General features: G+C 39.0%; 1 protein-coding gene across 1 annotated transcript in view; it reads left to right on the forward strand.

Annotated features, from left to right (window-relative positions):
- Positions 1–26,719, forward strand: part of KLHL14 (kelch like family member 14) — a 93,787-nt gene that overhangs the window by 4,434 nt on the left and 62,634 nt on the right. The window contains exon 2 of the mRNA XM_028524407.2: positions 23,697–23,818. Within this exon, the coding sequence (XP_028380208.1) occupies positions 23,697–23,818 (122 nt within the window). The remainder of the gene's footprint in view (positions 1–23,696; positions 23,819–26,719) is intronic.

Genomic DNA, 26,719 nt, shown 5'->3' on the forward strand with positions numbered 1-26,719 from the left:
TCAAATTCAAAATAGGGGTTGGAAAATTAAAATTGACCAGTCAGTTGAAATAAGAACAACATATAAACAATAGAATAACTTCAAAGAAAATTTACTTGTTAAGAATATGTTATCTATAGGAAGTGGGCCTATTAATATAACAAAATTTAACCATGTTTATAAGTATTATTAAATAATTTTCAATTTTTATTAAGTCCAAAAAGAAAAAGCAACACAATTGGTAAAGATTTTATAAATACTCAAATTAATTTTTAATTTTTGCTCTAGTGGCTTCATCGTTTTCTAAGTATGTTATTTATGCTCAGATTCATGTTTTATTTTAGCAGACTAAGCATTAATGATAATAAATTAAAAATAAGAGACTTATTTTCATATATTCACATATATACATAACTAATTTAAAGCAACAAGACATAAGTAGACAAAAAGTAAAATATTTTGAAGTATTGTTTCTTTGTTATTATTGTTTTGTTTTATTGCAAGAAATGTGAAACTTAAGAAATAAGTTCTTGAAAAAGTTTTGGAAAAGTCATTATTAAGAATTTCTAAAGCATGAAAATTTAATTTAATAAAGGGACATGACATGTAATATTTAGAACATTAAAACGTAAACACCAGAAGACTTGATAGTCTAAGTTTATCTTAAATAACCCAAAGTTTCTTTTTGATTTGTATTTTTCTAATTTTAATTCATAATTTAGTAATTGTCCCAAATAAATCAAATTGGACTGGAATAATTAAATTTTCTTTTATATTTCCATCACATCTCACACAATGTACCAGTTAAATAAATGCTTATTGAAAGCTAAAGGAGTTAAGATTATAAAATGAAAAAGCCCCAGTGTTGCACTTCACCAATATCATTCTCAATCTATGTTACTATTGTACCTGACAAAAATCCATTGAACCTCCTCCAGGAAAACACCTGTAGTAGCAATGCATTCATGAGAATGATTACATTTTTAAAACATTTAACAACCAGCTGTTACAGTCCCATGTAGAGTTCTGTATTAGAATATAGTTTTTAAGATATTATATTTTATAGAAGATAGACAACTACTTTATAAAGATTTCACTTTCTACAAAACATAGCCTACTTAAAGATTTCACATAAATTAATGTAAAAATCTATTTAAACATCAGGAGTACTAATTATCTATTTGCTAAAAGGACCTGCAATTATTAAAAAGCCATTAGATTTTCTAACACACAGTTTTATTTCTGTCTTGGGTGTTTAGAAAGTGTTGCTCTAAATGTAATACAATATTTTCTATTGGCTCTCTTTCTAAGAACTGAGTAACAACCTTAACAAAACAAACTAATCTTGTATCTAGGTATTCTCTAAATTGTTACTTCGCTTTGTACCAATTTGATACCCTCACACTAGAAGTTGTTAGGTAGTTAGATTTTCTTTCAGAACTTGCTCAACCATTCAGAATACAATTTGTTTACTATATGAAACAGGACCATTGATTACAAAATTATCTCCTATACCACAGGTGCAGGAGACAAATAGTTCTATCCTACAATCAAAAGGCAATTAGAATAGATATTAATGCATTGTGTTGGCGAGGAGGACATACTGACAAAAGTGGACATGTTCACATTTTAATTTAGCTTGTATTTTTCCCATATTTAGGAACATGTGGAGGTTTACTTATTATCTTAGGTAATTTCTAAGTATCTCAATTTTCCTGACATAAAAATGTAGTAAAAAATGTTACTTTATTTAGAACAGCTATACTTCATACCAGGTAATATTATAAGTATTTTATATGTTAACTCATTTAAGGCTAATAATAGTTCTACGTGATGGGTACCATCATAAGCTTCATTCTGTAGATGGGAAGACTGGTGCACAGAGAAGTTAACCATTTTGTCAATAATTGCACAGCTGCTAAGTAGTGGAGCCGAAATCTGAGTCCAGGGAGTGTGGCTCCTGAGTCTCTGTTCTCATCCATGGTGTTCTGCTTCTTACTATGCTTCTCTCAGTGCTAGGATATAATCTGGTAATTGTTCTTAGAGTTATATATAGACTTAAGACTTTCCTTTTAAAAAGAAACTTGTGAGGGTTAAATATTAATATATCTGGCTTTAGAAGAAGTTAAGGAGAGGTATTGTTCTAAGCCTGGGGCTGACATTTTTTTCCTGTAAAAGGCCAAATAGTAATTATTTGGGGCCTGCAGAGGGTGGGGGGAGGCAGGTTATCACACAATCTCTGTTGTAACCACTCATCCTTTCTGGCACAAAAGCAGCCATGAAAATGCATTAATGAATGGGCATGGCTGGGTTACAATAAAATATCATTTGTGTACACAAAATTTCATGTACGTTTCACATGTCATGAATACTATTCTCCTTTTGATATTTTTAACCATTTAAGAATGTGAAAACCATCCTCTCTGTGTGGGCTGCACAAAAACAGGAGGCAGGCTGGATTTTTTACCACTTTTTTCAAAGTTTGCTAACCCCCATTCTTGGCACTTGGGAGCCATCACTAAACAAAATGGACACAAAATTTTGTCCTTTTTCTAGTGGAAACGGTCCCAATGATCTTTTTCCGTACACTTGGAGAGAATTCATGGCTAAATAATTCTACCCTGCCAAGTGAGAATTTCAACTTCCTATAATAAGACTTAAAAATTAAAATAGTATTTTCAGGGAAGTAAATAGTGATTAATTAAAAACAGTGAATGAGTTACTAATCTTTTCAAGCATATAGATGCTTGGATATAGAACCAAGTATAATAGATTGGTCATTATTCATAAGAGGGTTAAATATTATTTCCATGGTATTTTAATAATTTCTAATTGGAAATTAGAGTAGCCAGGTACATTTTACACACCGCTCTCTTTGATTGACATGCGTATATTCAGCAAACTAATCTAAGCATATAAATGAACATGTGAACAATTATTTTTTCTAAATGCCAACCTGTATTTCCAGCTGCTTTGATCAAAGGGCATGTGTTGTCAGCACTGCTGCCCTCTGAGTGAGTCAGCTGGGCTGAGTACAATGTGACTGTAGGAGCCCTCTGCTTTGTCCCAAGGGGTAACTCTGGAGGGGCACTCGTGCTGTTGTGGGTTTGGCCTGTGTGTTTACTCCCCCACTAGACAGTGACTGCTCCGAATATTTCTAATGAAAGCACTTAACTCCCTGCCTGAATATGACCCCAAAATATGAGTTCAGCACGAATTGGAATTTGTCTTAAATACAACTGAGCTCCACACTCTAGGACCTGGCTCAGCTCAGTGTGAGAGGTGAGCTGAAATTCTTTCCCACTGTTCTGCCATAATTAGTTATTAGTTCTGTGATTCATGGGTTAAATAATGAGATTGCTGAGTTTTGTCCCTATGATATGGACTTGCTGAAGAATAGAATGGGACAATATGTTTTAAATAAATCAATAAAAATAAGAACTTTCCATTTAACCACAGAAAAAAAAATGATTGTGAAAATAAAACAAAGCAAAACAAAGCCTTGAAACTTTGATATAAACCCAAAGGTTCCTGCCCCCACCCCTAGATTTCTGCACATTGCAGAGCTAGAGCGATACCAAGTTTGCTTCTGCCAGGGCAGCAGAAAGCTATTTGTGTGCGTGACACTTCCAGGTGATGGATACAACAGGTAGCAGCCAGAATTACCAAAATGCCTGTGTGTTTTAATAATATAAAACAAAATTATTCTAATTGGAAATTTATTCTGTATCTATTTTGTTTCAAGAAAGCCATTTTAACAATTGTGCCATAAATGTTTATACCTTCTGTTATTCATTTAGAATTTCAGAAAATATATTTATTGTCATGTCCTTTCCATTAACTTCCAAAAGACTTCCTGATGCACGAGTTACTGATGACTGCTTTAAAACAAACAAATAAACACTATTATGATGGGGGCAGGAGAAGGAGCTAAACAGGGAAAGGACTCTCAATTGTAATGTAGATGACACAGTGAATATGTCCATTTTACTGTAAACATCAGAATTAATATAAGTGAAAACAGAGTTAGAACTATTGGCATTATTAGAGGCAGAAAGATACTAGACTTAAATCCACAATAGTAAAGAAATGAAAATAGCAATTATTTATGATGTGAAGAAAGAAAATAAATCACAGGAAGATGAAAAGAGAAGAAAAACAGGCAGTAATGAGAAGGCAATAAAATATAGGAATTCAAAGAAATTATTAAGAGAAGAGATCTGAAAAAGAAAAAGAAATAGTACTTAAAGAAAGATGGGCAAAGAAGTTCTCAAACTTGGAGAGCAGGTGTTCAATATTTGTTGGACAAATAATTACAAATTTAGAAGCATTTAAATCACAAAATACCCAGCTTTTATAATTTAGAGTTAAACATAGAATTCCGTTAAAAAGAAAACACAGTCCTCAAAAGAATAAAGTGTTTCCAAAAGAAAAAAAAGGTCAATCATGGTAACTTCATTCCTATAATTTGATTCAGTTCAATAATTATGTATTTGTAATATGAGTTAATCAAGGCATTTAATAGGAAGTTCTTTGTTCTTGAGCTGAATGCAGTATTTTCAGAAGTGTCAAGGTTCGAAGTGGACAGCCTGTTATGCCAACAAGAGGAAATGAAAATATTACTACATTCTTTGTAAAATCATCTTAATTCCCAGTGTAATTGGAACTGAGAGCAAAACTGAGTAAAAGGGCACCTTTGCAACCTTGAGCAGTTTTTCTAAACCTGTACCCATGACCGAGTCATGCCTGCAGCGGGAGCTTTGAGATGATGATGTGCTGCAATTTGTCACTAACAAGAAGTTCTGCTATTGAATAGCCCCCAAATTTGTACTGAGCATGTCTAATGCTCCAAGCCCTGTGTTAGGTTCTGAGATACAGAGTTGAGTAAGACAGACTCGTTCCTGACTTCCTGTAGTTTACAGTGTAGGGAAAAAGGGGAAGTAATTACACAAGTCAACCAGAGTGGTAACACAGGCTGTAGATTAGAAACAAGTGATGTGCCAGGAGACAGTAAGTGCCGCTGCGGAGTGCTGCGACCTTGTCAGAGTGGCCAAAGACTTTCTCTCCAGAAGAGGTTAAGATGAGCCTTGAAAGATGAGATATCCAGACAATGGGTCTAGGGGGGAGACAGCCTACGCAGCTGGGGAAAGCCCAAGCCAAGAGACCAGAACATACATGAGCATCTAGACAGAAAAGAGTTTGGTGCATTCCAGGAACTGAAAGGAGGCACATGTGCTTAGAGATTGAGCAGCAAGTATTGTCCAAATCATGGAGTAATTTGTAGGCTCTGCTAAGGATTACCCCTTCCATAGATGAATTCCCTACTGCAAAATTCAGCATGTTTTTTACCTTCAGAATCATAAACCTAAATGTATGTTGTACCTCCACGTTTCACTGAGTCCTACATCAGTGAAATGGGTTAGTTATAGTTCTACTCACTGGCATTTTGCTAACAATCAGCTGAGATAAAGAAAAATCAAAATAAACAGAAAATGCTCATTAAAATTAATTTGTTATTAATTTTAAAAGATGCATTAAGCAAAGTGGACCTGAATTCACATTTTGCGATCAAAGAAAATTGTGAACATAGCTGGGATTCCACTGATAGCACAAAATTCATAAAACCAGGAGAATGGGGTTGAAAGGATCCCAAAGGTGACCACAAGGACATCAGAAGGAAGTAGGAAAATTAGAATTTCTCACTGCTATCTGCAATTTATATTTAATTCTTTAAAAAGAAAGCAATGGCCTTTTAGCTATTCAAGTCTTCCAATTCATCCTTTCATAGAAGAGAGTGCCTCTTCTTTTTAATCTCATTAACTCAAGCTTCGAGGTTTCCTTTGCTGCTGCTCCCAGAGCCTCCCACGGACGTGTGCCTGGGTCTCTGCTCCCAGCGCGCCTGCCAGCGGGCTGGTAAATTGCCCCTGCCCAGGGACTCCGAACTTCCGCAGCTCAGCTGGGCCACCGTATGGAGACTGGCGCACTGGAGGCTGCAGGGAAGTGAACTGAAGAATCACAGTCGGTTTCACTTCCCCGCCTTATGTGCCTTCAGGTGCCTCTGAAGACAGACGAGGCCAGTGAAATGGAGAAGAGGGGAAAGAAAGCACTGATATTAAAGAAGAAAGAGTCCTTTAAAATGTAGAAGCATTGTTGGAAAATGTGGAGAGATGGATGTGTGTGTATCCACAGCCAACATGCATATCGTTGGGTTCCACCTTCAAATGTTCTGTACAGTGACTTCTGAGATGTGTTTTTATAGATAAAGGTCTATTTTGTGTGTGAGGATGGATGTGGAACAGTCATCGATTTCACAGTCTGGCACCGAGTGAGAAATTATTGGGTTGGGAAGGTCATTTTTTTTTTGCCAAAAATGAAAATAGTCATATTTATAAATCCTGCTAGAACAAAGCAGCAGGCCACTGTCTGGTCCTGATTTTTAGCACCCTTCAAAACCAACCACATCAGACATCACAGGCAATGGAAGAGATTAGGAGAGAGAATGCATAATCTATATGAGTCAGAAAGGGAAACTTTAACGAAAAAAATTCCATTGTTTTAAAGATACACACTAGGACCTCAGCACTTTCTACCTCACACGCATTAACAAGGGCTCATCAATACTACGAGGGATCTGGCCAATATTGGTGTATTAGAGAGGCAGAAGTGTGTGCCTCGTAGCGCAGACCAATTTAGTGGATTGGTTACTATGACAACTGTACCACTATTGTCAGTGGCAATTCCTGTAATCTCCCTGTTTTAAGGTTTTCACAAGTGATCACTCCAAAATGACATTTGTAGGCAGGCACTACAAAGTAAAACTAGTAGATATAGATATGAATATAGATACAAATATAGATATATGAATGAGAGGGAGAATATGGCATAATAAGAGGTACAAATACAAAGGTTATTTTATAATGCAAATATCTTAAACAGTTCTACTGCATAGAAATTGAGACCTAACAGTCAGACAGATGCAGGTCAAACCCCATCTTGACCACTTACAAGCTGGCTTTCCTTTAGTAATTTATTAGCCTCTTTTCGGTTTTCAGACTGCTTACCTATAAAATGTACATAATAATACCCACCTTATTTAGACAATTCTGAAGAATGGAAGGATTTCTGCATAACACATCATAGTGCTGGATGTGAGTACTTGATCAATAGTTTTTATTTTTAGAGGAATGGTTCTGTTTATATATAATTGCCTTTCTGTTCACTTGTGAAGACTCCCGATTCCATACAGCATGTTCACTCTAGAGCTGGATCCCCACAGCTCCAGTCCCAAGTGCTGATCTGACAGGCAGAACGTTTCTGCGGACGGCGTCCGTCTGACCCACCTGTGACCAGTGCTGCAGTCTGTTCCGTCCTCTTGGTTTACCCCCGTCAGCAACTGGGAAAGTTAGAAAAACCCCGGTGGATTCAGAGTAAACACTTTATTGAGATAGAATTTGTAGCCCATTCAATTCACTCATTTAAACTGTATAATCTAATGGTTTTAGTATATTCACAGTTATATAGCCATGACCACAATTAATTTTAGACCATTTTTATCACTTCCCGAATGGCCCCATACCTGTAAGCAATCAGCCTCCATTTCCCCCACCCCAACACCTACAGCCCTAGGTGACCACTAATCTACTTTCTGTCTCCACAGATCCACAGATTTGCTTGTTCTGTAAATGTCATATAAATGGAAGCATACAATATGTGGTATTTCGACTGACATCTTTCATGTAGCTTAATGTTTTTAAAGTTCATCCATGTTGTAGCCTGGAGCACTTCATTCCTTTTTATGGCTAACCAGTATTCAACTGTATGGATATACCACATTTTCCTGATTCATCGGTGTTGGACATTTGGATTGTTTCCACTTTTTGCTATTATGAATAATGTTGCTCTGAACTTTCACGTACAAGTTCTCATGGGCATATACCTAGAAATGGAATTGCTGTGTCGTGTGTTGTATAGTTAATACTGAACAAATGTTTAAGCTTTTGAGGATTATTTTCCAAAGCAGCTGCACCATCGTGCATTCTCATCAGCAGTATGTAAATGTTCTGATTTCTTCACATCCTCCACATCCTCCACATCTCCACATTTCTCCACATCTCCACGACCCTTATTATCAGTCTTTTAGACTGTAGCTACATTAATGGGTATGAAGTGTTATCTCACTATGGTTTGCATTTCACTAATGACTAGTGATGTTGAGCATCTCTTCATATGTTTATTGGCCACTTTTATTTAGTTATTTAGAAAAAATGTATATTTAAAATCTTTGGGTTTCTTTCTGTTGGGGTTTTGGGGGTGGTTTTTGGTCTTTTTTTTTATTGAGTTGTGAGAGTCTTTAGAGCATGTTTAGTGGGGTTTCTTGTGGTTCCTAGATTGCAGCCAGGGCCACCTTCTGCAGGAATCAGCGGTTCCATTTGACAAAAATGAAAATGCATATAGATGTACACTGGAAAATTCTCCAGATACTTTTATATGGCACATATGCCTTTTATTAAAAATGTTGGTGTTTGGTGGTTGATCTTGCTGTCATTTGCTTTCTTTATGTGATTATTTGGGCTTTATTCTGGGTTAGGCATTTATTTCTTAAGTGATAGTCTGGACTTGGTAGAGCAAATCTTTTACTCAAAGAAAAAATAACCATTAAGCTATTTGCTTAAATTTTCTTGAAGGCACATAAGGAAATTTTTATTCAAACTATGTTTATACAACAGTTATTTCAGGGAAATGAGATAAAACTCTTTGACTGCCAAGACAGTGATAACTCATAAGAATCATTGCAGAATAAGAAGAATATGTAAAAAAAAAAAGCAAACCAAGGACAGATAGCCTCAGTTGAAGAGAATGCAGTGTCCCTTATGGGGTCCAGCAGGAAGCAGCCCAGACCAGGAGTTTCATTCACAGCTGAGATTCGGCTGAGGCCTCCACTTCACACATCACCTGGGCAATTTCCGACATGGAAAAGCTAATCATGATCATAGCTTGTCCAGTTTCATCTTCCTTTGTTATAGCCTCCTTGGGATTCTCCTTAGAGACAACAAAAAAAATACCTGCAGCTCTGGATAAGAAATTACTTTACTACTCTTAGTAGGTTAGGTACTGTTACTTCACTAACTATTACTTTGAGTGTGTGGATATGGAAGAATATTTAGCAAACCATTTTCTAAGCTTAATGTTTATGCTTCTGGATGGAACAATTTCTATTTGGATTATGGATCTCTTTGAACAATTAAATTCTTGCTCTCTGTTACAAGATTTACTTCTCTATTTATAACAACGATGACTTCAGGCTATCATCATATATCTGAGTGCAAAATGGTACAAATTTTAACGTAAATCTTTTTTATCTGGATATTCCAGGGGTCAACATGTGACCAAAGTATCTGATAATTTCATAGTGTTGAGTATGCACTACCAGCAGATCCCAAGAAAGCAGATAACCTCTCTAAATTAGTCTTGTGCGTGTGTATGTGTCTGTATGGAAAGCAAGCATCTTCCCTTGGCAGAAGTTTTGGTGACACAAAGGAGGCAGCTCATTCTAGGCAGTCACTTCAGAACCCCTAGAGGCCTAACAAACTTCAACTGTCACTCATTCTTATATTCAAAATTGGGGGGGGGGGGAAGCAAACAAAGCAAAACTGAAATATTAACCCCTCAAATGCACTCAAATAAATTCAAGGTTTGTGATTTCTCCAGAGCTAGGAAGCAGCCAACTAAGTCAGCCCCAAGTAGTGTAAGTAGAAATCCATTCCAAGGAAAGGCACCCCTTGCACAGGAAGGAGCCCATTAAACCTTCCATCAGCTTAGTCAAACTGAGAGCTCAGGTTCCAGAAAACAATAGTCTTTGTGATCTAAAAGAACCTCACCACAGAAAGATGTTTCTGGAGAATGCTTCACATTTTTTATGGCAAGGAAATTTTAGAGTCTCAGAACATAAGAAACGTTGAACATTTCTGAAAGCACAAGGAAATGTATGTCTATAGCCTTATAGACGCAAATTAAAGTCTGCCACAAAAGCTTATGCAAAACACTTCTCTCCACTTAGCTGTATCTGTGCTGTCCTTCCTCGTTGCCCTTCCTCCACTGGAGCATTGCTACCCATTAACATTTACTATATGTGCACAGTAGCTGCACACCAAACAGAAGTAGATCAGGAGCCTGCCTCCTCATTTCCTAATTCCCCATACAGAGGGTAGTTGGTAGACTGCTATAAAGCATAGCTGTCTATGCTATGCTGGAGTGAAAATTAGGAAGCCCCTTTCTCAAGGCAATCATGTGACTTTGACCATAGAAGCTCTTTCTCAAGTGTCAATTCCCACAAGTGGGTGTGAGGCTCAAAGGTCCTCAATTCTCACAAGTGGTGTGAGACTCATGCCCTGCATTCCTCTTGATTGGACAGTTTTGTTAAAAAGGGCTGTATTAGACTTCTTGAGCTGCCATAATGGAATAACACACACTGGGGGCAGCTTAAACAACAGAAACTTGTTTTGTCACAGTTCCAGAGGCTAGAAGTCCAAGATCAAAGTGCCACCATGGTTGGTTTCTGGTGATGCCTTTTTTCCTGGCTTGTTGATAACCACTTTCTTGCTGTGTCTTCACATGCCCTTCCCTCTGTGTGCACAAAGAGAGAGAGAGAGAGAGAGAGAGAGAGAGACATCGATTTGTTGCTCCACCTATTTATGCGTTCATTGGCTGACTCTTGCTTGTGCGTTGGTCCAGGATTGAACCCACAACCTTGACATATCTGATGATGATGCTCCAACTGACTGAACTACCTGGCCAGGGCCACTTCTTTTTCTTACAAGGACACTAGTCTTAAAGGATTTGGACCCCACCCTGATAACCTCACTTAAACTTAATTACCTTGTAATGGGGGTTAGGGTTTCAGCCCATGAATTGCGGGGGGAGACACAATTTAGTTCATAACTAGGGTCAAGAATAAGACTTAAGGAAATAGAAAATAAGTTAGGGAAGCTAACTGAAATGTTGCTTTCCAACTAGCTTTATACAAGCAAAGCTATATGGGTAGTTGAGCAATTATCCAAGTCAGCAATATATTAATAGCTCTTCCGGTAATACAAAGCTGGAAGAGAAAAAAAAATGCAGGTCCTCTTTCTTCCTCTGCAGAAAATCTCGCCTCAGTAGTTCTCTTAAGATTCAACCATAGAGTTTTTTTTCTTAAATAAAATATATCTTCCTCAGCCCTACTCCAGGGATTCTAAATAAATTGATCTGTAATGTGGGCCCAGGAACCTGCATATTTAAAAACATCCCAGGAGGTTTTGTTACCAGTGGTTTTTAAACCACACGCTGAAAATCATGGGACTAAACAAATAATTGCTTGGTTTCCAATTTGCTACATATCTGTAGAAGATGGGAGAAAAATACTGATAGTAGCTCATTGAAAGAAAAGCCTAATGAAAATTTGTTACACAATTTAAAAAATCTGAATAACTCACATAAAAAAGAAATGAGTCAGAGGGAAATTTACAGGAGTTACAAGACTCCAGGGATTTATTTCATGATGGTGAAATTTGGATACCTAGCACTCGAGAATTTTCAGAATGATTCAAGCCACGCAGTATAGTGTCCACAATGCAGCTTCAAAGAATGCAGTAAATTTCCCCAGAATAATTTGTTTCTGCCTGTCAAAGATCTAATAATTGAAAAGGATTGTGTCATGGTTTGGCTGATTGGGTGGGTCTTGGAGCCTTCTGCACGTGTCCTTTGGAGATGATGGATATTGGAGGTTATCCTAGACCTTGCAGAGCGCTGGAGCTAAGGCTTACTTAGTTAGCCCCTCCAGGGTTGGTGAAGCAGCAAAGAACAGAAAGAACTAGCTCCCCGTGGGGAGGGAGAGGAAAAGGGGAGGAGGATGAGAGATTCCTATTTCACTCCCAGCAGCAGGGTGTCTCTAAGCTGGATCCCACAAGCCACACCTCATTGTCTCCACAGCACACACACACCCCAGGCCCGCCTCAGTCCCTCCTGCGTGTCTATCCCCAAATAAGGGTAACCTTCTTCATTTGTCTTAACCCCAGGATGATTCCATAGACTTATTCTTCCCCTAAAAACAAATTCTGGCCCATTTAGAAGCTATCAGCTGAAACTCCCTTCTCTGGAAGACAGTCACCAATTTGTTGCCATGAATATTCCAAGAGAAGCCTGGAGTAATCTATTCGGTTACTAACTAACTTTTCTCCCTGTATCCTTGCACGACCCCTCCTGCGGTGACTCTCCCACTGGAAACAGCCTGCTTGCGAGGAGGCTGGCTCTGGCCTCTCAAACAAGCTTCCTCGTTTCCCACCAGAAATTTCTCCCTAGAGTTAGCATAATGGACAAAATCAGTACCTAGACCATCAGGTGAGGTCCGGCCTTGCTTCCCCTCAGCATCATCCTGAATGGCTGAACTTCTTTCTTTGGAAGGTGTTTTTGTTAAAATACTCATTTTTACTGTTATGCCCTAGACACTCAGACAAGTAATTTGGGGGAAAGGGATGTTGTAGTCTAAATTTGAACTTTCAACATTATTCTATATTGTTGAGTCTGCATTTTTTTTCTTGTGCAGCAGGCGTCAAAGTTTCCTTAGGTCAGGAAGTCACTCATCTCTTCACAATGCCAGCCAGATGGGAGGCAGAGAGAGAGAGCAGTCTCAATAATGAGATTGGTTCTCAGGAGGCAGCAGAGTCTCATAATTGGGCTTTATTAGGAGTTTAAGTGCAGGCGTTACTTATGAGTTCATCACTAACATGAGAGTGATGCTTTATCTCCTTTTGCCACTAGGCCACGCAGAGCTGGAATGGCTACTTTGCGACAGGCTGCACAGATCCACTTCTCTCCTGAGCAAGGAGGAGCACTGGTTCTTATCACACAAACATTGCTGGTCCCCACCAGCTGGTTGGGTAGCAAGTTTACGTGCTAGTGAGCAGGAAGACCCTGCATCCCACTTGCAGGAGGATTAGTCTAAGAGGTAATACTCACCACATAAACTCCTCACAGGGGTGTGGGGAGGATTAATGAGATGCTATTTCCAATGCAGTTTATGCTTTTCCAAAGAAAGGCACCAAGTACTAGATATCAGAATTAGGGATTATATAGGTAACCAAGCAAAGAAGATATTCAGCCACTTCTAGTTACTAAAGGAAGCTTTATTTTGGGAGGTAGGGAAGGAGGAAAAAGCAGTGAGTAGGAAATTGGCCAGAAGCCATTGTCCCTCATGAAGCAAAGGACGAGGAATGAAGTGTGAAAGGCTTTATAACAGCATAAAGACAGACCTATTTTGGCCCTTGAAACTTATAATCTAAGTCTTTTGGGAAACTTACATTTCATGATTCAGATGAAGACCTTGAGACTGTTTTGTCATTTCTGTCTCTGCCATCGTCAGTCGGTCTATAGGTTTGGTGCCCAGAGAAATGTGGCAAAAGCGTAGGTGAACTGCTGCATCCACGTGCTGGAGGACACGGTGGTGTTCTAGAGTTAGTATACCTCAGGGAAGAACTGCAGAAGGCCCCTACCGGGGCTGGGCTGGGCTGAGGAGGAAGGGGAGGGAAGGTGGTTCATTAAAATGACTAGGTACAAAGCTACAGTCACTGAAGATGCTGATCTCATAGTCAGACATGTAAGGGGCAGAGTTGGAATTAACTAGGTTTTTAGAGGTTCAGATTTTAAAGTCCTAGTTTCTTTTATTTATTATAGTGAGCCTTCAACTATGGTTTACCTCCCACTGGTAGGTTATGAGACAGTTTCAGATGGTACATGAGAAAACTTTTTTAAAATTGATTTTAATAGTTTAGGTATTACTATATTTTAATATGTTAATAGATTTTAACATGTATTAGAGATAAAAATCAATCAACCCATGAAGCCCATGATTCATAAATATAATTGCTTAGGGCAAGATTCTCTCTCTTTTTTTAAGATTTTATTTATTTATTTTTAGAGAGGGAAGGGAGGGAGATAGAGAGAGAGAGAGAGAGAGAGACATCAATGTGTGGTTGCTGGGGGTTCTGGCCTGCAACCCAGGAATGTACCCTGGCTGGGAATCGAACCCGGGACACTTTGGTTCCTAGCCCACGTTCAATCCACTGAGCTACGCCAGCCAGGGCTAGGGCAAGATTCTCAATACTGGTTGCACATGAAAATCATGCAGAAAGCTTTGAAAAAAACACCAATGATGGGTGTCACCCTACATCATTAAATCAGAGAGGTACCCTCATCCTAGATACATTTTCTAAAAGTTCTCTAAAGAGCAGCCAGCATTAGGAAACACAAGGGAAGACTGAGATTAAAGACTTCTTTAAGCAAGTAGTTTTAAATAAAATATTAAGTAAGCAATATAGATTACGGATATGGCAAATATAATGAGGAGCCTCTATTGTGCTAAGAACTGAAATTCGGTAAACCTCCCTGTGGTGTGGGTGGCTCCTGTTCTACCAGGCAACACTGATCCTGAAGAACAAAGTGATAAACAGAAATATGCAATCAAAATGATGGATGTGGTGGTGTGGCAACAGCAAGACCGATCATTTGGCATGCTGGAGTAGGGATGAAAGACAGAGGGGTTTGGGGCAGGGCAGGTGGGAGTGGGTTAGGTTTGCGAGTTAGTCAATAAGACTGTCCATTCCCCAGTATGTTACCTTCTGACTCTTCCGCCCTGGAGTTCAGAAATGGGCTTTTTCCTCATTCCCTTTTCCCTTCTGATACCACCACCACACGTGCTGACTGGACCCTAAAACAAATGGGAAAAAAGGAAGGGTGATAAAGAATCTGTAATGGCATGTTCCTGATTACAGGTGACTTGGACTCTTTTCACCAGCTCATTTTTTTATTTACCATTTCTCCAATCATACAGAAAACACTTATTGCCTACCTACTATATTGCTTTTATGTATCGTCAGAATTTTTCTCAGTGAACATGCATTGTGTTTGTGATATGATCAAACAAATTCTAAAAATTACTTCATTTTAGAAAATCGAAGTAGTGCACATGACTGACCACTCTCCAGTCTCAACACAGCCAGACTCCAGGTGGGAGAGATGTCAGGAGACAGGAACGAAGGCATCTCCAGCCACGCCTGAGCATCGCAGGAGGGCTGTGTGGAAAAGGCCTGGAGATGCTTCCTCTGTGAAACGGAGGAAATGAAACCCATCCTGGTGTGCCGGAAAAGGTGCCCAGGACCTTTTCCCTCTATCCTTTCATCTGTTAAATGGGGATAATGATACTTCGTGTTTACCTACCTCAGAGAGGCATTATCAGGTCTATTTAAAGGCTCTTCCCATGAAAGCTGCTGTGTAATTACCAAGAACAACTATGATAAAGAAACCTAAATACAACAGCAAATCAGCTGGAACAAATTCTCAAGGGAGTTTTCTTCTCTGGAAAATTTTAAGAAAAGGGTAGCAACTCTCTCTCCTCTGGGGACTTTGGGCGCCATTCTAGCTGGAAGCCTAGGGAAGGCTGCCCGCTCTTCCACATCTCCTCCTGGCCAACCACTCAGGGTCTCCTCTGCTTACTTTCCCCTGTGGTCTAAGCAGTTTCCATGTGGAGTTCCTCTTTCACGTTTTTTCAGCCCCTCACTCAGAAACTCTGATCCCTGAAAAGACCCCCAAGCAAGTCATTTACCTGTGAGAGAAAGAGAGACATAGGCAGAAGCAGAGAGAGAAGGGAGGTTGAAACTTGTATTTTATAGGTGGTAGGATATAGGGAATTTTTCAGTAGTTTTGGAAAAGGGAATTGGAGCTGGTCATGATTGTCCCGTTTGGCTGAAATTCATCAGACAAAGTAGGTTGGGTCGATTAGACCGGAGCAGGAGTTCAGATGGCAAAGGCAACGCCACAACGACAGCTCGGAGAGAGCCAGCCCAGCTGAACTGGGCTAGTGGGAGTGTGGTTGGGATGAAAAGACAGATCAAAGCCACATCACAGATCTAGAATTCATGGCACTTAGTAAACATTAAATATAGAAAAAAAAGGGGAGAAGAGTCAAGATTACCATAAAACTTGGTGACTGGGGTATCACAGGTTTCGATGACTTCCTTACTAGAGACAGGGCAGCCAAGAGAGTGAATAAATTGAATTTATGAATGAGATCTGGACCGGTGCCACTGTAGGAAGCCTAATCATTTTATGTCTTTCTGAAGCATGTTTATTCAGTAAATACAGGGTGGGGCAAAAGTAGGTTTACAGTTGTGAGTACACAACACACAGAGTTTGATCTTGTATTATTATTTATTAATTATTGTATTATTTTCCACACAAACAACTGTAAACCTACTTTTACCCCACCCTGTATTTTGGCTATATAAAAATGGTGTGAGCTATGGTATCTGCAAGGATTCTAAGCACCAAAAAAATAAAATATGCCAAAATTTCAAGGGCTGATTTTCAACCAAGTGATTTGTAAGGTTTATAATGATCGTTTTTCAATTGGTTACTGTGGTAACTCCGTAAATATTTCCCATGTGCAACCTGTATCCCAGATCTGATAAAGATCTGATAAAATTGTTACCGAGCTCTACAACCCCATGTCCTATGGAAAGCCAAAACCCATTCCCGTTTCTGTGAATCCCTGGGGTCTGCACCTTCCTGGCTTTTCCTGATGCATCAACACCACTCTGCTGTACCGCTGTCCCACCGGATGTGAAACTGCCCGTCACTCACTGCTTGTATAGAATGCTGAGCCATCATAGGTTTAGTCAAGTCCACTGAAATTAGAAAGTCACAGGAAAGAGTCATAACATTCCAATTTTCCCCAGCCTCTCCTTACTGGATTATATTGGGAGCATTAATTTTTATCTCCTCTCATTATACAGAAAAGGCATCAACAGCACAAAGTGGCTTTTATTTGTTGAAGAAGCCAGTTTTGTTTACAAGTAGCAAAGATTTATCTTCTCATTACACTTAGCCCTCAAAACATTCCCACTTTACAGATGAGTTAACTGAGGCTTTAAGAGGTTGAATACCAGCCTGGGGATACAAACAAATGAAATGGTAGAAAGAGAATTTAAATCCAGGTCTGGATGACTCTTAAAATGAACTCAGCCTTTGAAGGATTGGATAATGTTTATTCTCCCCAGTTTACTTTGCCACTTTAAAACTACTTAGTTTTTTCATCAAACCTTTATGTTTCAAAAGAATAAATGAAACATATCCTGACTCTTTCTCTCTGAAATGATACTAAATCATCCTGGATCTTCCTGGAAAAGCCAGGACTTTGCAAACCCTGGGGATTCACAGAAATGGGAATGGGTTTTGGCTTTCTATAGGAGGTGGGGTTGTAGAGCTCCATAACAATTTTATCAGATCTTTATCAGATCTGGGATATGGGGTTGCATGTGGAAAATATGTGCAACCCTAAAGACGTGTATGGAGAATGATAGAGTAAAAACCTCAATGATTTAGTATCATTTCAGAGAGAAAGAGTCAGGATAATTAAAATAGTTGAATAGTGGAAATCCAACTCTATTATTTTTAAGTAATAAAACTTACATGGGGACATAGGCTACTTGCTTGTCACACCTGCAAATTACCCAAAGGTGTAGCTAATATTGATGATGATGGCGATAAGGATGAGGAAGACAGTGGTATCTATTTAGCACTGTTTTAAATGCTTTACACATATTATTTCTTTTAATTCTGAAAATTGTTAAAAAAGCTACCTCAGGCCTGTTATTTTCCCTACTTTATAAATAAGGTTAAAAGGAACAAAGAGGCTGCCCCAAGGTCACTCAGTTTGGAAAAGCTGAAGCCAGGTGTCTCAAGGTAGCTGAGGCTCACGCCCTTAACCATCAGGTTGTCCTCCTTCAAGAACCGTGGCATTTTCAATTGATTTCCCCACTAGGATGGGAATAAGTGCCACAAGGAACAAGGAATTTATTCCTCTCCTTCCCACCAACACCTCTGGTGCTTAGAACAGGACCTGAAACATAGTAGGAACTGAGTAATTATTAAAGAATAAATGAATCAAAACAAAGTGCCTAAACCGGTAGAGAATATTTTAAAAACATTAAAAATAGTCATTCATTTGGTGTTGGAAATGTTTAACTAGAAGAAATAGAGGATAGGGAAAACCTGACTTGAAAACACTTGGCTTTTTTTAAAAAAAAAATCTCTATTTGTAGTGAACTGGAAGCTAATAGGAACCCAGCACCGGGCCGTGGCTGCTAAAAGACTAGTGTGATTTTAGAAAACCTTGAAAAATAGTATATGTCATACCACCTGCCATATTTTCTATAGTGTGGCAATCTGACTTTCACATTTTTAGAAGGGACAATGATAGTATGGAGATACTCAAAGGAAATGGACAGTATGCTAAGGGAAACAAAAAGTTTTTCAGAAAGAAGTGGGGATTTTCAACATGGGAAAGAGAAGGTGTGTGGCAACCACCTCCCAGTATTTGAAGAGCTGCTGTGACCCAGAAATGAGAACTTGCTCTTTCTCTCCAGAGTCTTGGGTGGATTTTCAGCTCAGCATTAGGAGAAAAAAATCTATCTAACTCAGCTGCCCAACAACTTTCTACAACAGAGTGGGTTTGCAAAATTAAGACCCATCTCATTATAACTTTTTAACTGACAACAATAATTACTTATGAAAAAACTATTAAAGGGATTTCTACATTATATGGAAAACCAGACCAAGTCAGTGGCCTCCAGTCTGGCTGTGCGTTAGAATCTGCTGGAAGACTGTGCAGCTATTGTTTTTTAAGGCCCCATCCCACTGAGTCATGATCTCTAGGAAGTTAGAGAAGTTATGTCAAGAATCTAAATTTTGTAATCCTCTCAGTGATCCCATTGACTTGCCAAACTTAGAAATCACTGAACTAGATTACGTCAAAGTTCTCTTCTAGCTCTCTGATTCAGTGATGCTTAGAAAATTACAGAATATTTTCCTTAAGAAATAAACGAGAATTAATTATAATTTGTAAAGTAAATTTAATCTAAATGAACATTGGTAGGTCTAAACTGCCAGCAGGCTACCTGATTTCTTAAATAGGTTAAAACTTTTCTTTTTAATTAATTAATTTATTCGTTTGTTTGTTTGTTTTAGAGAGGAGAAGGGAGAGACAAAGAGAGGAAGAGAAATATCAATGTGTGGTTGCCTCCCACATGTCCCCCAGTTGGGGACCTGGCCCACAACCTAGGCATGTGCCCTAGACCAAGAATTGAACTGGTGGCCTTTGGGTTTTTAGAACAGCATTCAATCCACTGAGCCATACATACCAGCCAGGACAAAAACTTTTCTTTCCATCTAATGATAACTTCATGCATCATGGAAAGAAAAACTTTATCTGGCCTGTTTCCCAAGTATTAAAGTTCCAAATCACTGAAATAAAAATAAATGAGACTTTACCGTACTTAGGAAACCAGTATGATGAAAAATTTGTTTACACCAGGAGGTTTTAGGTCATCCTTCAATCATTCATCCCGGGAACCAAAGTACCTATGCACATGGGCACACACACACACGTGCACGCACACACACAAATGTGACACATGGCAAATGTTGGGCAATTACTGAGATGGAACAAAGGAAACCTTCAGATCCCATCTCCTTTTTAACCTCATGTTTTTCTGTGCAGGGATCTAGGAACTCAAATCAAAGGCATCCAAATACTATTTTTAATCATGACATACTCAGCTTCGTTTCAATTTCTCTAATTCCTCACCTTGTAAATCCATCGCTTTAGTCAAGGAGGTGCTATGATAAGTAAAAAGAAGTATTTTTAAAATATTAACATATCCGAAGACAACATGCAAATTTTGGCTAAATTGTTTCCCTATGTGAAGAGCTTTTGAAAAGTAAGGCATGGTGCTATACAAAGGAACTCTAATTATGCAATAGAGGCATGTTCGTAGATTTTGCCTAATCTAAAATTAAACTTGTAAAGCTTGGCTGGAATTATTTAGAAAAGAATCATTGAAATCCACTTTAGCAGGTTAATTCTCCTGATTTTATTTTCCTAGTTCACAAGGTCTCTTTTTTCATGGTGTTTTCAAATTAGAGTTTGCATATACCTACCTAACAAATAGGATAATAGTCAGAGTTCTCAATATCCAATACATATCATTATTACCTGTCATTATTGTAATTGTCACTGTTATAATTGCACATTGTAAAAGGAATAGAAGCTTTTCTACAAGAATTATTCACACTATTACTTTCTAGGAGTAACTGAATAGTTGACATTGCATTTATATCGAAGTAAAATGTGTAATGGTTTTTCTCACTTGTTTTGTTCTTAAGAAATGTAAAGTAATCTTTATTAGGTCCCTTTACAGATCCAGAAAGGTTCATAGTTTTATGTAATGTCCAAATATATACTTTCTCATAACAAGGCTGAAAAGGTAGGCAATAAATTAAAGTAATAATGTTCCAAGAACAAAATCATAAGATAACAATTAGGTAGTGAAGTCCATCTAATTAGCTTGCATTTATATCTGTAAACTCAGCAAGAATTTCTGTGAAAAATATTACTTTTCTTTTTTTAGTTATTTAATGAGATTTGGTGTGTTGAAATAAAGCCCTCTTTATACTGTCAATAGCTAAAAACTGAATAATAATAATTTACCTTAGAGCTTACATAGAACTTTCCTTTTCTCTTCATAGTAATTAACCCTAGAATCCAGTACATCCGGGTCTAAATTAGAAGTTATAGCAAAAGAAATATTAAAGGTTAAATTTGTATTCAAAAAAGACCCTAGCCTGATAAAACAGAAGGCCTGTGTCCGAACAGTTTCTGCCACTTGTTCGATGGTAGGAACTGTCTCCCCATCTGTCGGGCAGAGCTATTACACCTACCACATAGGGCTTTGTCAAGAGTCAACAGAGGAAATGGTGAGAAAAACACTCCAATGCATTTTGTTATTTTACGTGTTCTTTCTTCTGTACTATGCGACTTCTCACATGTATTATCCTATTTTTGGTTTCTATGTGATTCACCTTCACACAGTAGAGTTTTAAACTTCATTGAGAGTTAAATAGCGTCAATACTGGGTTGGGAAATTGTGTAGCAAGCTGTAGAACCAAAAATACTCTAAATGAAATACCATAACAAATTGAAAGAATAATCACATAAAACATGCAAAATGATTAGAATGTGTCTTCCCTCACTAAGAAGGCCCATACATAACGAACTTGAAGCAGTGCTCCTTCCCAGACAACACACAGCCAGTAAGGGTAGTTGGGTTTCCTTACTTCCGTGTAATTCCTCATCACAATCCCTCACGAGGCCTGGATGGTACAGAGATTTATCTCAGTTTGTGGAGAGCTTCCATTGCTGCGATGCTAGCTAATCCTTTGAATCATGTCATTGTTGGCAGGGTAGAAGTCACCATTTGCCAGCTGTTCTGTGGCTTACATGTTGATAGTCTCAGTCCAGTTCTTAGGGGACAGATGGTAATGACTGGCTCTTTGGGCAGAGCAGACAGAGATTCTAGATTTTCTCTTCATCTGCAGAGATGGTCCATTTAGGTCAATGTTGAAAATCACCAGTGATTGGTCCAGGGAAGCTGCCTTTATCAATTAATAAAACGACCTTACAGACATACTTGAGTCACGCAGTTATGTCCCTTTGTCACTCCTATAATGCATTTTAAAAACAGTGTATGTATTTAAGTGTTAGAGATTTCATTATATTGCTTTAGCGACACCCCCCACTAGAATGAGCCCTCTCCTCTCCGTCTAACAGCAGATATTGGTCGCTCTGCCCATATCTGCATTCTGGCAGCACATCAATGTGTCATGTCACGACAGCCACAGAATCGTGACTTCCAGTTGAACAGGTCTGTCTACACGAGGTAACTGACAGCAACCTAAAAAATTTTTTTTCTCATCTTCACTTCTCTTATACTCACAGAGTGATTGATTATTTGGGCTAACACTATAGTATTAAAAAATAATCGTATATTAGTTCTGTAACCATGCATTTAGATTGCATGACACATCAATTTTATATGTATCCCTTCAACATAAAAAAGAGGTCCTTCCCACCCTGAGTTCCCTTAACCCCTCTCAACAAACCACCCCAGTCACTGAAAGCCTCAACATATGGAGCTCTTTGCTATTGAATTCTGTTCTTATTTCCCAACTACTGGTCTACAAGGGTACAAATTCAAAGTACTTTAAATGCAGAGAAGTTGAGTTTTTTGTTTGTGGCAAAATTAACATTGCATGCTGATACCACATTAGGCATTCTTCTGTAAGTGTGGTTCTTCCTATCAATGAGTCCCTATTTGGAGTTTCTTCAGAAGGTATTTTTCCTACTGAGGCATACACAATGCAGTCAATGGTACCAGAGTTTCATTAAAGGAATTCTCTCGTTCCCTTCCTTCACATGGAAATGCTGTTAACTGTATTAAGTTAATTCGCCCAACGTTAGGTTCTTAACCAACAAACAGTGCTTCTCCACAAGGGCATACTTCGCCAAGCGTCCTTGAATCTGAACGACGGCTGAATACGGCTGAATACGTAATAATAGACTCAGAGCCACACTGTAGGTTGTGATCATATTTAAGAGGAACCCTTTTGTATTTACTGACTTTTTCCTTCAATCATGCTTGTTCTGTTTCTTTCACCACCACCTTCAGCCTTTCAAGTAAATGAAAAGTTCAATTACATGTAAAGAGACAGTTAAATCAGCAGGCCCCTTGTAGGGGTCTGGGCCTCCCCTCCCTGCTCCAATCACAAGTGTGCTCAATCCATTACTGTTCCTGAGGATGTACATCCATCAGGCCGAGTCTGCCGGCCAGGGTGCATCCTATAGCTTTTACTGCATATGAGACGGTGCAGGGCCTGTTCTCAGGAACTGCCAGGCAGACTGGGAATCACAGTCACGGTTAATAGCAGTGAATTGCCAGTTCTTGATGGGTGGGTAGTCACTCCTTTCAGTGGTTGCCCCCTGGGGGAGAAGGTAGAAAAACAGAGGGAGGGAATTAGAGTGACTTTGCACAGTTGAGCAGGTTCATGCCGCTGGATCGGTGGCAAGCATTGGCAGGGCTCCACTCTGGGGAGGCTCAAAACAACCTCGCAGTCTCATTTTTACCAATCGGTGCTGCTGGGTCGCCCGTGGTGCCCGGGGATGGGGTGGTAGGCAGGGGTGGAGAGGGGAGGGGCAGCCGGGAAGGGGATGAAGGCAGAAGTCCCAGCTAAGTTAAACAAACAAAAGGTCCTGATCATACTGGTTAACCCACCCCAGTTAGCCCTGGGCTACTAATTGCACCAAACTTGTATTTGAAGTTCCCTGGGTGATTAAAGAGTTGGCTCACAAACTCTCTGCATAACCTTAATTTTTTCAAGGTTCTTTGAGTGGAGAATGGCTTATAATAATGATTTTGACTAATACGATTTTTGACATGCAACTTTAATGCTTAACCTTAGTACAACTCCAGAGCATTTCATGTGTACTCAGCTGTAAAGAGTGATGATTTAAAGGGATAATATAAGAAAAAGGTCGTTCTAGAATGAACCTCTAACAAATTGCATAAAGGGAGCTTATTATTCCATGAGTATGGGGATATGCTGCTCTTCTGATCATTTTTCTGCTTGGTTCAAAAAAAAAAATTGTTGAGACATGAATGGGAGAAGAAACAGGAAAAATGATATAGAAATCTGCAAGCAAGGAACATTCTTTTGATGGTTATGATTTCGATGCCACAGAAAAGGCTCTACAGTAATATGGTTATTCATCTGCTCTTTTGTTTTGGGTGAAGAATTCGTTCTAACAAGAAAATGCTGTTATTGGTCGGAGGACTGCCTCCTGGGCCGGACCGCCTTCCCAGCAATTTGGTTCAGTACTACGACGATGAAAAGAAGACGTGGAAAATACTCACAAGTGAGTGCCTGCCTTTGTTTATTTGCCTACCTGTTTATTGCACGTTAGAGCTGCCCTGAGTTATTTGAAAACATGGCCAATCAAATTAGACACTTTATTGATCTGTGACTCTGCGGAGGTCTGTTTAGATGGCATCAGGGATTTAGAGTCAGAGATTAGATCAACATTGCAAAGGTGGCCAAGCTGGTCATGGAATAGGCCTAAATTAAAACTGGCCTAAAGTCACCAGGAGTTTGTGTTGCTCTGTGTGCTGAGGTGGAGGGGGGGCGGGGAGGGGGGGCGACCAAGATATTCCAAAAGAAAATCTTTAGTTATTTTTTTGTTCATCGAGAAGTGAGAGGTTGGCTAATGGCATTGGTAAATTTTCACATCAAACTGGTCGTTCAGTTTATTGACTCAGTAACTAACATTCCTTTTGCTTTTTAGACATGTTGCTCATTCATTTTTAGTCTTTGGAGCTTGGTTTTCAGAGAAACACTCCCTCTACTGCTCCATGGTTTGGATGGACAGATAGAGCTGTGGCCTATCCCCAGCTGCACTAAATTGTGCTTGCAAACTTCCACCCGAGATCTTCCTCCCTCCCCCCTTAAAGGGTGATTGTGTTCTACAGCAAACCTCTCGCCTTGGGCACTGAGATTTGGAACTTATTGTTATATTGGTTATGATTCCCAATCTGATTCAGTCATGGAATCAAAACTCATCGTTTCCTGAGTGCAGCGGGCTGTGTGCACCAGCCCCTCGTGGGCACAGTGGCTGCCCTGGTCAATAAAACTAAATTCTAACTGTCAAAATTGCCCAGAGCTGTATAAATAAAATAATAAATGAGCGATTTTGATCCATAAATCAAAGCCATACACTTAAAATTGACAAAAGGGAAAGTTAGGCTTTCTTATTGCATGTGTCTTTTAAGTAGTTATATATTTTATCAATTTTTTAAAAATCATTTCCTTTCCTTGTACTGAAAGCCCTTTGAAATAGTAGAAACATGACAACAGTTTGCCCATAAGAGCAGAAGAGGAGCAAAGACATACGAGGTGGTGCTTGAAATAATACTTTTTGGGGCTGGCTCACCCCCACTAAACCTGCCATAGCATTGTCCAGAAACTGCCACGAGAAAGCTCCCTGGACACCTGTCTGCTACAGCTGTAGTAAACAAGTGGTAGAATAGTAGCAGCGAGATTAAGGAGAACAAAAAAAGGAAAATACCTGAGAGATGCCTTAAAATCATTTTTAATCTCTTTTTGACAAAAAGAGTGACTTAAATATCTGAATGCATGACCAAGCTGTGTTGTAAAGATTCATCAGAAGCAAAAGCTAAAGTAAAACTAAAGAATTCATTTTCTAACACTTGATCAGTAGTAGAGAAGGCCTATATACAATGAAACATGAACATGAGGAGGAGGAAAGAGGAAGGATGAAAGATTTCCAAAGAGAGGTAGAGAAAGAGAGGCTAAGGGACCGGATAACAGTAGACCCAAGCAATAAATGATGTTCATTTACAAATCTGTCTGTTTTTCCAAATTTGTGAGGCCAGGCCCAATGTGCTATTTGTTTGAAGCCCTTCATTAAAGGCAAAAAGATTAATTACAGTAGTATGAACGATACCTAAGAAAAGTCTTAAGTTCATTTTGAACCATGTTCTGAGATGGGGTAATCATCCAGCTTATTGTCCAAACTGTGACACTTTAGAGCATGACATGGGGATCTGTTAATTATGCTGGGACAACAGTTATGGACTGGCACATATGGTCACTCTACTAAAATGCTTTACAATACTTGATAGAACTTTTTACTTAGAGAGATGTAGTAAACAAGCATGAACTTGAATCAGTCACATCTGGATTCAAACCCATGTCTATGACCTTAAGCAAGTCACACAAGTCCTGAGTCATGGCTACTTTACTGAATCATCACAATCTGAGTATTATAAAAACAAAATTGTGTTTATAAATCATCTAGCACCTAGCATGAACTCAATAAATTGTAGGTACTGTCACTGTCATTGTAATGCCACTACCAATAGCAGCACAAGGGCTGCACGGACCTTTCTTTACACCTTAGGCTTCAAACAATGGATGTGCTCCACAAACGGGGGAGAAAAATTACACCATAGCAGACACGATACTTGGACCCCCTGCTCCAGAGTAAGGAGTCTATTTTCCATTGTTTTTATATGTTGGATGTAATAGTTGACTCCATTCACTACATTTGAAATGGAAGGAAGTAAAGACATAATGTACAGAAAACTTCATATAATGTGAACATATTTAAAGGTCTTGAACTTTTTTCTCTATTCAAGCCGAATCAGAGTTTTGAAATAAATGTCTACGCTACTCATGCTCTTTATTTGATGGAGACTTGTACTTTAAAAAATAGAGTTTACTACCCACTGGACTACTCCATGACCCCAAGTGCAGGCACAGTTTCCAGGTTTGCTGGAGAAGTACGCACAGTTTATTGGGGTGATTTCTGTGGCTGGTCTGAATTTTTAAGTTAAAGCATGTTATTTGGCTACTTTGACTAAATAATGTAAGATTTCCACATTATTTGGACCATCTAATCATAATAAAAAAATGTTTCTCACTGGAATAAGAAAATATCCAAATTCTCCCCAAATGCAATGCCACAGTAGGGATTGCAGAGCTTCCAGCTGCTGTTCTTTTGACCCAGAACAGCTGCTGAGCTAATTGGCAGGGAGGTGAGGATGACAACCCACGCCAGGAGGCAGCTCCTGGTCTGGGGTCTGCTTATTTACTGAATGGCCATCTCCATACAGACTAACAAATAGGCTAACAAGCAAAACCCAAAAACCTGAGGTTAGCTGGAGTCTGTGAATCTCAGAATCCTTTGCCCACTTGGCCTGAGCAAGCATTTCACAGCCTGTCACACAGACACGCTCCT

This window comes from Phyllostomus discolor, chromosome 9, assembly GCF_004126475.2.
Source record: "Phyllostomus discolor isolate MPI-MPIP mPhyDis1 chromosome 9, mPhyDis1.pri.v3, whole genome shotgun sequence".
In the NCBI taxonomy this organism is placed as follows: Eukaryota; Metazoa; Chordata; class Mammalia; order Chiroptera; family Phyllostomidae; genus Phyllostomus; species Phyllostomus discolor.